General features: G+C 38.3%; 1 protein-coding gene across 1 annotated transcript; it reads left to right on the top strand.

Annotated features, from left to right (window-relative positions):
* Window positions 1-8,922: 8,922 nt before the first annotated feature.
* On the top strand, window positions 8,923-9,822 carry LOC130959949 (glutenin, low molecular weight subunit-like). Its single transcript, XM_057885345.1, has one exon. The coding sequence runs from the start codon at window positions 8,923-8,925 to the stop codon at window positions 9,820-9,822; it is 900 nt and encodes a 299-aa protein (XP_057741328.1).
* The last annotated feature ends 3,023 nt before the right edge of the window (window positions 9,823-12,845 follow it).

Here is a 12,845-nt window from a genome sequence, read left to right as displayed (position 1 = left end):
TGGCGTTTGAATGCCAGGGGTGGAAGCTGGAGTGGCGTTAGGCGCCAACTACTTACCTGTTTCTGGCGTTTGAACGCCAGAACTGTGCTTCCTTTGGGCGTTCAATGCCAATTCCTTGCCTGTTTCTGGCATTGAACGCCAGGACTGAGCATGGGTTGGGCATTCAATGCCAACTCTCCACACCTTTTCTGGCGTTTAAGCGCCAGAATTATTCCTCTCTGGGCTATGACTATTCTCAGAGGGATTTTGGGTAGCAGTCTGTTCATTTCTTGGCTTCCTGCTGCCTTGAAGTGAGGTATTTATTGTTTTTTCCACTTCTTAATTGAACTACTTGGCATTCCTCTGTGATTTGTTTTGATAACTGCTGTTCTGTTTGCTTCAACTGCACTTCCAAATTCATATTAGCCATTCTTGTTTCTTGCAATATCTCCTTGAATTCGGCTAACTGTTTTGTTAGAAAATCTAATTGCTGATTGAATTCAGTAGCTTAATCTGCAAGACTGAGTTCAGCAGTTACTGTTTTAGCCTCTTTGTTGATGGAAGATTCACTGCTTAGGTACAGATGCTGATTTCTGGAAACTGTATCAATAAGCTCTTGAGCTTCTTCTATTGTCTTTCTCATGTGTATAGATCCACCAGTTGAGTGGTCTAGAGAAATCTGAGCTCTTTCTGTAAGCCCATAGTAGAAGATGTCTAACTGCACCCATTCTGAAAACATTTTAAAGGGGCATTTTCTTAGCATCTCTCTGTATCTCTCCCAAGCATCATAAAGAGATTCATCATCTCCTTGTTTAAAGCCTTGGATGCTCAGTCTTAGCTGTGTCATCCGTTTTGGAGGAAAATAGTGATTCAGGAATTTTTCTGACAGCTGTTTCCATGTCTTTATGCTGTCCTTAGGTTGGTTATTTAACCACCTCTTAGCTTGGTCCTTTACAGCAAATGGAAACAGTAATAATCTGTAGACATTTTGATCTACTTCCTTATCATGTACTGTGTCAGCAAATTGTAAAAATTGTGCCAGAAACTCTGTAGGTTCTTCTTGTGGAAGACCGAAATACTGGAAACTTTGATGCACCATGATAATGAGCTGAGGATTCAACTCAAAACTACTGACTCCGATGGAGGATATACAGATACTACTCCCATATGAAGCAGTAGTGGGGTTAGCATATGAGAAAAACATAAAAATGACTCACAACATGAAAATTATGAATCAAAACACATGATGCATGTAAGACACTATGAATGTCAAGATAAACACCAAGAACACTTTGAAGATCATGATGAACATCAAGAACATATTTTTGAAAAAAATTTTATGCAAAGAAAACATGCAAGACACCAAACTTAGAAATCTTTAATGCTTAGACACTATGAATGCAAAAATGCACATGAAAAACAACAAAAGACACAAAACAAAAAAACATCAAGATCAAACAAGAAGACTTACCAAGAACAACTTGAAGATCATGAAGAACACCATGCATGAATTTTCGAAAAATGCATAAATTTTTAGAAATATGCAATTGACACCAAACTTAAAAATTGACTCAAGACTCAAACAAGAAACACAAATATTTTTTATTTTTATGATTTTATAATTTTTTTTGTATTTTTATTTTATTTTTTTTCAAAAACATATTTTGGAAAAAGGAAGTAATGAATCTAAAGTCCTCAATCAGAATCCCAGGAGTCATGTAATGTTAGTCTAAAGCTCCGGTCCAAGAATTAGACATGGCTTAATAGCCAGCCAAGCTTTAGCATGTTACATGAAACTCTAGAATTCATTCTTAAAAACTTTGAAAATTTTTTAAAACAGGTGATAAATTTTTGAAAGATTTTTGAAAAAATTTTTGAAAATAAAACAAAAAAAAAATACCTAATCTGAGCAACAAGATGAACCGTCAGTTGTCCAAACTCGAACAATCCCCAGCAACGGCGCCAAAAAGTTGGTGCACGAAATTGTGATCTCTAATAATGGCATTTACTTGGTATGCGCATCTACTAACTCAGCACTTTCTTCACAACTTCGCACAACTAATTAGCAAGTGCACTGGGTCGTCCAAGTAATAAACCTTACATGAGTAAGGGTTGATCCCACGGAGATTGTTGGTATGAAGCAAGCTATGGTCATCTTGTAAATTTCAGTTAGGCGGATAATAAATGGTTATGGAGTTTTCGAATAATAATAATAAATAAACAGAAAAAAAAGATAAGTGTAAGGAGATGCTTTGTCCCTGTTGGATCTCTGCTTTCCTACTGCCTTCCTTCAATCCTTCTTACTCCTTTCCATGGCAAGTTTTATGTAGGGTATCATCGTTGTCAATGGCTACATCCCATCCTCTCAGTGAAAATGGTCCAAATACTCTGTCACAGCACAGCTAATCATCTGTCGGTTCTCGATCATGTCGGAATAGAATCCATTGATTCTTTTGCGTTTGTCATCACGCCCAACAATCGCGAGTTTGAAGCTCGTCACAGCCATTCAATCCCTGAATCCTACTCGGAATACCACAGACAAGGTTTAGACTTTCCGGATTCTCATGAATGCCACCAACAATTCTAGCTTATACCGCGAAGATTCTGATTAAGGAATCCAAGAGATATGCGCCCGGTCTAAGGTAGAACAAAAGTGGCTGTCAGTCACGCGTTCATAGGTGAGAATGATGATGAGTATCATGGATCATCACATTCATCATGTTGAAGTGCAACGAATATCTTAGAACAGGAATAAACTGAATTGAATAGAAAATAGTAGTAATTGCATTGAAACTCGAGGCACAGCAGAGCTCCACACCGTTAATCTATGGTGTGTAGAAACTCCACCGTTGAAAATACATAAGTGATGGTCCAGGCATGGCCGAGAGGCCAGCCCCCAAAAGGTCTAAGGACTAGGCGTCCAGAGATACAAATACAATAGTAAAAAGTTACATTTATACTAGACTAGCTACTAGGGTTTACAGAAGTAAGTAATTGATGCAGAAATCCACTTCCGGAGCCCACTTGGTGTGTGCTTGGGCTGAGCTTGAGCTTTACACGTGCAGAGGCTTCTTTTGAAGTTAAATGCCAAGTTGTAACGTGTTTTTAACTCTGGTTTGTGACGTGTTTCTGGCGTTTGACTCCAGAATGCAGCATAAAACTGGTGTTGAGCGCCAGTTTGCGTTGTCTAATCTCGAATAAAGTATAGACTATTATATATGACTGGAAAGCTCTGGATGTCTACTTTTTAACGCCATTGAGAGCGCGCCATTTGGAGTTCTTTAGCTCAAGAAAATTTATTTGGAGTGAAGGAAGGTCAAAATCCAACAGCATCAGCAGTCCTTTGTCAGCCTTCTATTAGAGTTTTGCTCAGGTCCCTGAATTTCAGCCAGAAATTATCTGAAATCATAGAAAAACATATAAACTCATAGTAAAGTCCAGAAATGTGAATTTATCATAAAAACTAATGAAAACATCCCTAAAAGTAGCTAGATCCTACTAAAATTACCTAAAATTAATGCCAAAAAGCGTATAAATTATCCGCTCATCAATGTTCAACGTAGTCATTGGATGCCAGCCAGAGTATACTCTCTTGGGTCTCTAATCCACAGATTCGCATCGTCTCTCCTGACAACAGAGCATCCGACCCCGTGATTAGGATCTTCGTGGTATAGGCTAGAATCAATAGACAGCGTTCCTGAGATCCGGAAAGTCTAAACCTTGTCTGTGGTATTCCGAGTAGGATCTGGGAAGGGATGACTGTGAGGAGCTTCAAACTCATGAATGTTGGGCGCAATGACAGTGTGCAAAAGGATCAATGGATCTTATTCTGACACAAGTGAGAACCGACAGATGATTAGCACTGCGGTAGCTGTACCTGGTATTTTTCTTCCGAAACGAGAAATCCGACAGTTGATTAGCCGTACAAAGACCGTAGCCAGACCATTTTCACTGAAAGGATCATACAGCTTGCCATGGAAGGGAAGACGCATGATTGGATGAAGACAATAGGAAAGCAGAGGTTCAGAAGCAATAAAGCATCTCCGAACGCTTATCTGAAATTCCCACCAATGAATTACATAAGTATCTCTATGTTATTTTCCGTCTTATCTATCTTTTAATTATCAATATCTCATAACCATTTGAATCTGCCTGACTGAGATTTACAAGATGACCATAGCTTGCTTTAAGCCGTCAATCTCTGTGGGATCAACCCTTACTCACGTAAGGTATTACTTGGACGACCCAGTGCACTTGCTGGTTAGTTGTGTAGAGTTGTGAAAAGTGTGATCACAATTTTGTGCACCAGTGACTTAGGTTTGGGAAGTACTATGGATGGACTAGCTAAGTGAGTTGGTGGAATGCTATATTGACGATGAATTTCAGATGTTGAGAAATGATGATAGTTATGATGAGTTTGATACTTGGGGATGAATGATGAATGATGAACTTGGTGGGTGTAAGTGATGATCACTGACTTGACTATATTACTGATATGTTACGATTTGGTATGATGCTATTTTCCTGGCAAGGACGGCGGTTAATCCCACTTGTCGAGGTTGCGGCACCGGCGTAAGGACGGTGGCTAATCCCACTTATATTGAGATGTGAGGTTTGATGCTGAGTATCTCGCTCGCATCCTTTCGAGTCACAAGAGTGTGCCGGGAACTATATCCCTGGATAGTGTGCTGGGCACTATATCCTTTGGGTACCAATTATTCGTGACCGAAAGGCGATATCCCAAGGGGATATGTCGGGTTGGCAGTTGAACCGGCAAGTGATATCATGGCCAATAGGACAAGAATTCATCTTGTACATTTTCTATTTGTTGCTTGGTTTGCCTAATGGCATCTCTTTTGCCTAAATGTATAACATGCTTACTTTCTTCCTGAATTTCTTGCTGTAAATGTATATTACCTGTGTTTTACTTGCTTGCACTTATTTGTTTTTTCTACTAGGATTGAAGAGGCTCGGTAGGTAGTAGTGATGGGATCGCATGGAGGATAGGTTGGCGAAGACTGTGGGACTGTAGTGATCTGTTAGAGTTAGAAATCCCTTAAGATAGATAACCCTTCTATGGTTTAAGTTTTTATTATAAGTTGAATATCTTTATTATCGGTGTGAAGTTCTAGGATTGCCATTGGCGTCTGGGAACCTTATATCTTGTCTATTAGGAAGTGTTACCATATTAATAACCTCCGATTCTCATACCATATGTTGTTATTTTTCAAATGTAGCTCGCAACTTACCTCGGTGTGTTTGCAGAATGGTGACAGAGCGGAGGATCGCTTTTATCTTTTGTATTTTGGTTGTTTTGATGTAGTATCTCTCTCACTTTTGTATATTGCACTAGTTTCCTTATAGGCTTACTTTGAGAGACAGGATGTTGCTGTTTTACTTTAAAAACTCTGTTGCATTCTGTTTGAGCTAGCCGTCCTAAACTCCGCAGGCCGTGTCTAGGTCTCTTTGTGTGTGTGTGTATATATATATATATCTTGTATCTATGATCCTTTTTTACCTTTACGCGTTAAGTTATCGTGTGGCAACGCTTCGCACTTTTGTATCTCTGTTTTTTGCGTACCTGAGCTTTATTTCTTCATTGGGCTTCTAGTATCTTATATCCTTTTATTATATATTATTGTATGAGCTTTAGAACTTCCGTGACGCTTTGTTATCCTTTGCTTTACCGCTAGATGTAAGGCTTAGGGTGATAGGGTGTTACAATCTCCATCTCCTTATGATACTTTTCCACTGACTTAGAGCCTTGGTATAACCTTTAGAGCTGTTGACGTAGCTCTCTGTAGTAGCAATATAGTACGAACCACTAGCACATAACTTTCTTGATCTTCTCCCATTATTGAATTGGTGCTTTTCCAATCCGCCTTCTATTTTTCTCTAACTCATCCCACTAAATAAGAGAATAATCTAAGAATTCTACACCTGCTAACCTCACCTTCTTCATCTCAGAATAGTTATAACAGTTAAAGATTAGCTACACCTTCCATTTTCATTCTAGTACGCCTTAGGATGTTAATTTTGGGATGCGTATTTTGATAGTATTGATGTTACTATAAAAATCTTCCTGTTGTTTATACTGCCTGGATCTGGATGAAGCCTCCCCCTTGGACTCCTTAGAATTATTGTAAACAGATTCTCGGGAATACACTCTTCTAGCAGAGGTTCAAGAATTAAACCTCAAATCCATGTCATTATGAGGTTGTTGAACTCTTTCAAGTACACCAGTGATGGCTTGGAGTTGGAACATCAGTTTTGGATCCCGAATCGCTTACTCTTCACCTGTCACAGACTGGTTTGGGTTTGATGCAGTGAATAACTTGCAAGAACAAAATTGCCTCTCACACTCTCCTTACGTGTATCGCTCGAATGAGAATACTCGTGTTTGCACTCAATTTGTGACTTTTCTTTTTCCTTTTTTGAGCTTCCCACTCTTATCTTTTTTCACACTTGGATTGATTTTAAACAAATTGCCTTTAGAAATCAAGGAAAAGAAATACCAAACTAAGATAACCTTAATGCTACAAAATTTCAACTTGACAAGAAGAATACTGAGAGTATGTGACAAATAAAACAAGGATATATACTTTTCAAAGTTTAACAGAAACTAGAAGATTTCTAATTCCAATTGATACTCAAAGTAAATTGACATAATACTGAAATTTAGACTCTGACAAAAAAAATGAAAATTTTGAATTCCATGTCCCAAAGTAATATGAAACACATCTAAAATATGGATTTTGAAAAGTTAAAAACAATGGCCTTGTATAATTTAAGAATAACTCTTCTATTTTTTTTTTTGAATTTTTTTTCGAATTCTCCTTTTTTTGTTGTTTGTGTTTTTTCTTGAAATCTTTTTGTTTTTCTTTTCTAAATGTAACTCTAAAGTAAATTTCTAGAACTAGAAGATAAAACAGAGATTAAATAAAAATTATAGAACGTGTAGATAAATAAGAACTTAACTACGACATATAACTAATACCAAATAATAAGAAAATACAGACGAAATTGAAAGGAACAAGAAAAGACACAGCAGAAATACAAATAGAATGCAAAAATAAAACTAATAGAAAAAAGAAATTTTCCTACTAGACCTCTTAAAAAAACTTGTTCTTAGAAATCTAGGTCACCAGAAGAGTTTTCCCTACTAAGCCTTGAACGAACTTGTCTTTGATATCCTAAATCAAAGGGTTAAAATTGATAGAACAAACACTAAGAATTACCTTAAACTAGACCATTCAAATTTCTTCATGCAACAAGCAAAGCAAATCACTCACCTCACTTGATCACTGATAAACCCTAGAGACGCGCACGCGTGCATGACGCGTACGCATCAGTTGCTGCACGTGATTTATTAAAAGCAATTCGTGGCCAGCGATTTCTGAGGCAATTTGGGCCAAATCCAACTCATTTCTGATGCTATTTCATGTAGAATTCAAGCTTGGGCAAGAGGGGAGCAATTGTTTGAAGTTGTAGCATCATGTAGTTTTGTTTCTAGAGAGAGAAGCTCCCTATTCTCTCTAGAATTAAGGTTCTTAGGGTATTCCCATCTTAGATCTCGGTCCAATTACATGTTTTCATCTTGTTTCCTTCATGAATTCTTGCTTCTACACCTTCATCTTCTTAGTTTGTGATGTTAATTTTACTTTTATGGCTCTTTTATGTTCATGCATTCATGTTGGATTTTGATCTCTTTTAATGCAATTTGATGTTTGATGTTCATTTAATTGTTGATTTAAGTTGTTATTATTGTTTCCTTGCAATTGGTAGTTCGTAGATTTAATATTTCTTGCACTTTTACTATGCTTTCCTTTTATACCCACCAAGTGTTTGACAAAATGCTTGGTTGGGCTTTAGAGTAAATTTTGAGCATTCTTGGCTTGGAAAGAGTAATTAGGCAATCTTGAGTCATGAAAACCCAACCTATGTTGGTGATCTATAGTTGTTAGCTAATATTGTTTCTATTGACGCTAATCTTTTGCTAATTCAATTAGTAAGTTGATTAGGACTTTTGGATTGAGATTAGCTAGTCTTATTAGACTTTCTTGGAGTGTGAGGATAATATGATACCTTTTTCTATCATCCGGGATGATGTAATAAGATAAATTATTGTTTATTATTGTGATATGATTGACTAGTCTGTTTTGACGTTCTCCCTATGTGAAGATAACATGATACCTTCTTCCATTTGTTGGAGTTGACTAAATAAGATGAATTAATCATTATATGACTAGGATAGAAAGCCTATATTCTCAATCTTTGCCATGAATGTCTCTCTTTATTAATTGCTTCCTTTAAATTGCTCACTTAATTTACTTTTCTTGCCATCTACTTCTTGTCCATTTATTTTCTTGCCCCTTTTATAAATCAAACCCCTTGTCCCTTTATAGCCAATAATCATTCACTTCATTGCAATTCCTTGTGAGACGACCCGGAGTTTAAATACTTTGGTTAATTCTTATTTGGGGTTTGTTACTTGTGACAACCAAATTTTTTATTGAGGATTGTTTGTTGGTTTAGAAACTATGCTTGCAACAAGAATTTATTTGAGAAATTCTAGACCGACACGACAATTTCCTTACATCAAAATGGCGCCGTTGCCGGGGAGTTGCAATGGTGCTATGTTATTGGCTATTGTATATATTGTGAATAGCTTGAAATTTGGTTTGTTTGTTAGTTTTTGCTAGTTGTAGAATTTTTGTTCTCTTTGTTTGTTGTTAGCTTTTGTTTTTATTTTCTCTCGTCACTATGAATTCTCATCCTTTTGGCTATGAGCATGGTTACAACTATGTTGTAGGAAATGGAAGCTTCAATGGGGATGTGCATCAAGAATTTGGAGATCAAAGGTGGGAGGAGCCCCAGGCTTATGGACAACCTTCTTGGCAATAACCTCCTTCCGAATCGAGTTTGACAAGAGTGCTTGGGGACATGACTACTCTCCTCACGGAGATGCGCAAGGAACAAAAAGCATTTTATTCCATCCAAGCCGTTCAAGTGCCACCCCAACATGACTACTCTCCGGACTCTTATGGGTATAATCCAAATTCTAATGCATACCAATCTAATGTGTGTGATGACCCTTATTGTGATTGTCAACCACAATCATCATATGCATATGAACCCCCTTCTCAATATAGCCCTCCACCATACTCACAAGCCTCATACCACAATTCACCTTCATATGATCCTAACCCATACCCACTATACCAACCACCATATGAACCATATCTAGAGCCACCACCATTCCAGCACCAATACTCCCATGAACTACAAAGTCCACATACACCACCTCAAGAATTTCACCAATATGAACCACCTTTCAATTACAATACCCTTCCCTCAAATAATGAACCCTATCTTCCACCATCACCTTCCAATAAAGCCCTCATGCTAGAACTGAGAGATCTTGAATCTTGTATCTTAAGGCAACACGAGGAGGATGAAAAGAAGTTTAAGGCGCTAAGAGCCAAGACGGCTATCATGGTAGAAGCCATTAGCAACATAGTCTCATCCTGCCTAAGCTTGCGCAATCAAGGCACTCCCATTGTTGAATGTGGAGAGGTAATCAAAGAGCTTAGTAAGGGAGTGGAATTGGAGCTTCAAGGTGGAGAAGAAGAGTTAAAGCAAGAAGTACAACAAGAGGAGAAGGTAGAGATGATTGAACCAAAGGAAGTAGTGGTTGGAACCTTAGGATATGTTGAGTACATAAAGAAATCACAAATTGTAGAGCCTTTTTCCATGGAGTTTGAAGTTGATGTTGAGGGGGAGAGTGCACAACCTCCAAGGCACAATGTGATTGAAGAATGGAAGAAGTGTCCCAAGAAATAGGGCCCTCCTATTTATGATGATTCCGCATCAACATACGATCCTTTTGAGTTTGAAGAATCCTTCCCCATTGGACTTGGAATTGATGATGAGGTAGATTTCACTAAACCTCCTATCTATCATTTAAGTGATGGGGAAGAGATTGAAGGCATTGGTAAAGAAGAATGGGAACTTGAGGAAGTTTGGCAAGAGGTAAAGCTTGAAGAATCTTGCCAAGTGGTGGAAGCCTCTAGGAGAGGATGGACGGGAGTAGAGCGCGCCTTGTCAAGATCATTGGGAACTCTTCCACCTAGGTTGTTATCTAATCCTTCATTCGAGTGGGTAAAACTTCTAACTCTTAGCTTTATTATCCCACTTGAATTTGGTTTGCTTGAGACAGATGGCCAACTTAGAGCGCTTTGCGGAATTAAGTGTAAGAGGAGGATGTTTAGTGATTGGCGTTGTAAGTCTAGGCTCATTATGGTTGAAGCTTCAAGGAGCAAGGGTTGGACTAGTGCTCAATTGGATAGGTCTAGGCGGGTAGTTTGGTGCCTTGGTGAGAACTCATTTTGCTTGCCACCCGGAGGAACTTACCGTGATCAACTCAAAGACGGGTGTGAAAATAAAGTGTGGGATCCCGAATTACAAGAGGAGGATCAACTTTGGGAGCCCATGGTTTATGAAGAACTCCATCAAAGCTTGGAGTTATTAACGTTGAATGATGAACCACAATGGAAGTCCAAGCATTGGTGGATGTTCAAGGATGGATTCAAGCACAAGCCACCTTGATGAGAGCTCCCCATAAGTCCAACTTAAGGACAAGAAACAAAAGTGCTAGGTGGGAGACACCCTCACCATAGTAATATCCTTTCATTTTTCACTTTTGTACATATTGGTAAAATAGGTTTAATTTCATGTTTTGATTGATTTGTTAAGTTGTTTGGTAGTTTAGTGTGTTAAATAAGGTTTCATGATGTTTTGGTAGTTGTTTGGAGGTTTGGAATGCTTGGTTTGGTGCAAAAACATAGAAAAATTTTGAAAACAGAGCACCAACCCATGCATACGCGTGCCCCAAGCAATTTCGACCATCCACGCGGACGCGTCACTTACATGTACGCGTGGATTGAAAGTTTCACCCTTCCATACATTTCCCCGAGAGTTGTGCCCACTTCATGCCAATTTTGGGCTTGAGGCACAACTATACCCACGCATACGCATACGCGTCGCCGCTCCAAATAACTCATCACGCGTACGCGTCGTTGCCATTTCATCCATCCACGCTTACGCGTACATGATGCGCACGCATGGATTGTCCTGTTTCACCCACCTTCTTTTCTTCTCTTCTTTCCATCTCTTTCCTTCTTCTCTTCTCTTTCCACCCTTTAATCATCATCCAACACTACCAAACACCATCCATAACCATTTCTTTTAGTTAGTTAGTTACTTGTTTAATTAGTTTAATTTTTCATTTCATTTTCTACTTTTCATTATAACTGTTGGATTATTAATTTTATTTGCCGTTTATTGCTGCTTAGCATTAACTGATGCTATTTTAGCATAATTGTTTTTATCTTTCATTGTTGGACTTCATTGTTGAGGTTATATTTGTTACTTGGTTTTGAGTTTTCATGTTTAACATTCGCGAACACCAAGTGAATGTTACATTGCCTTTAAGCTTCTTAACTCTTTTGAATTGCATGTTTTGGCCACCATGCATTCATCATCTATTGCTAGGCAATTGTATATTATCATTGTATTTTTTTTAGGTGATGCTTGTTTGTCATTTACCTTTATTCACATCACTTATTTCATGCTTTGAGATTGTAGAATTGAGAAATTGGATCGAAAGCTTACCTAGTGACATATTTTTTAGCTTTGTAAAGCTTTGTGGACCATGATTGCTATGTGATTGATTTCCACTTCTATCTTCCTTTTCCTAAGTTCCATAGCATCCATGTGTCTCACCTCTATGTCACTTAGGTGTTGCAACAACTTTAATATGTGTCATTGATTGTTATGTAAGTTTCATATACCATTTTGTTCACTAAGTCTACTTATACATCAATCAATGTCCATGCATTATCCAATTTCAAAATTGCTTGATTAATTGCTTCATTAATTGCTTGAATGCTTTCATGCCTCTTCACTACTTGTTTGGTTGACTTAACGTACAAGTTGGTGGATGAAATTGTGATCCTTAAATAATGGCTCTTTGGCATGTGCCAAAAAAAAACTAACTCAGCACTTTCTTTTCACAACTCCGTTCAACTTAACCAGCAAGTGTACTGGGTCATCCAAGTAATACCTTACGTGAGTAAGGGTCGATCCCACAGAGATTGTTGGTATGAAGCAAGCTATGGTCACCTTGTAAATCTCAGTTAGGCAGATTAAATTGGTTTATGGATTCGAAAATTAATAGTAAATAGAAAATAAAAAGGGATAGAAATACTTATGTAAATCAATAGTAGGAATTTCAGATAGGTGTATGGAGATGCTAGAATCCTTTCGAATCTCTACGTTCGTATTACTTTCATCCAATCCTTCTTACTCCTTTCCATGGCAAGCTGTATGTAGGGCATCACCATCATCAATGGCTACTTTTAATCCTCTCGGGAAAATGGTCCTATGCGCTGTCACTGCACGGCTAATCGTCTCGAGGCATCACCCTTGTTGATAGCTACATCCCATCCTCTCAGTGAAAATAGTCTAAATGCTCTGTCACAGCACGGCTAATCATCTGTCAGTTCTCAATCAGGTTGGAGTAGAATCCATTGATTCTTTTGTGTTTGTCATCACGCCCAGCCTTCAGGAGTTTGAAGCTCGTTACAGTCATTCAATACCGGAATCCTACTCGGAATACCACAGACAAGGTTAGACTTTCCGGATTCCCGGGATCCTACTCGGAATACCACAGATAAGGTTAGACTTTCCGGATCCCCATGAATGCCGCCATCTATCTAGCTTATACCACGAAGATTCTTTTGGTGAATCTAAGAGATATGCGTCCGGCCTAAGGTAGAACGGAAGTGGTTGTCAATCACGCGCGT

Source organism: Arachis stenosperma, unplaced genomic scaffold (genome assembly GCF_014773155.1).
Source record: "Arachis stenosperma cultivar V10309 unplaced genomic scaffold, arast.V10309.gnm1.PFL2 arast.V10309.gnm1.Scaffold_100028, whole genome shotgun sequence".
Lineage (NCBI taxonomy): Eukaryota > Viridiplantae > Streptophyta > Magnoliopsida > Fabales > Fabaceae > Arachis > Arachis stenosperma.
The sequence above is the reverse complement of the archived record's forward strand: the minus strand, read 5'-3'. Positions and strand labels throughout refer to the sequence as shown.

Bases quoted from the DNA above. Each gene is read 5' to 3' on its own strand.
- LOC130959949 (XM_057885345.1), top strand. From the start codon at position 8,923: ATGACTACTCTCCTCACGGAGATGCGCAAGGAACAAAAAGCATTTTAT.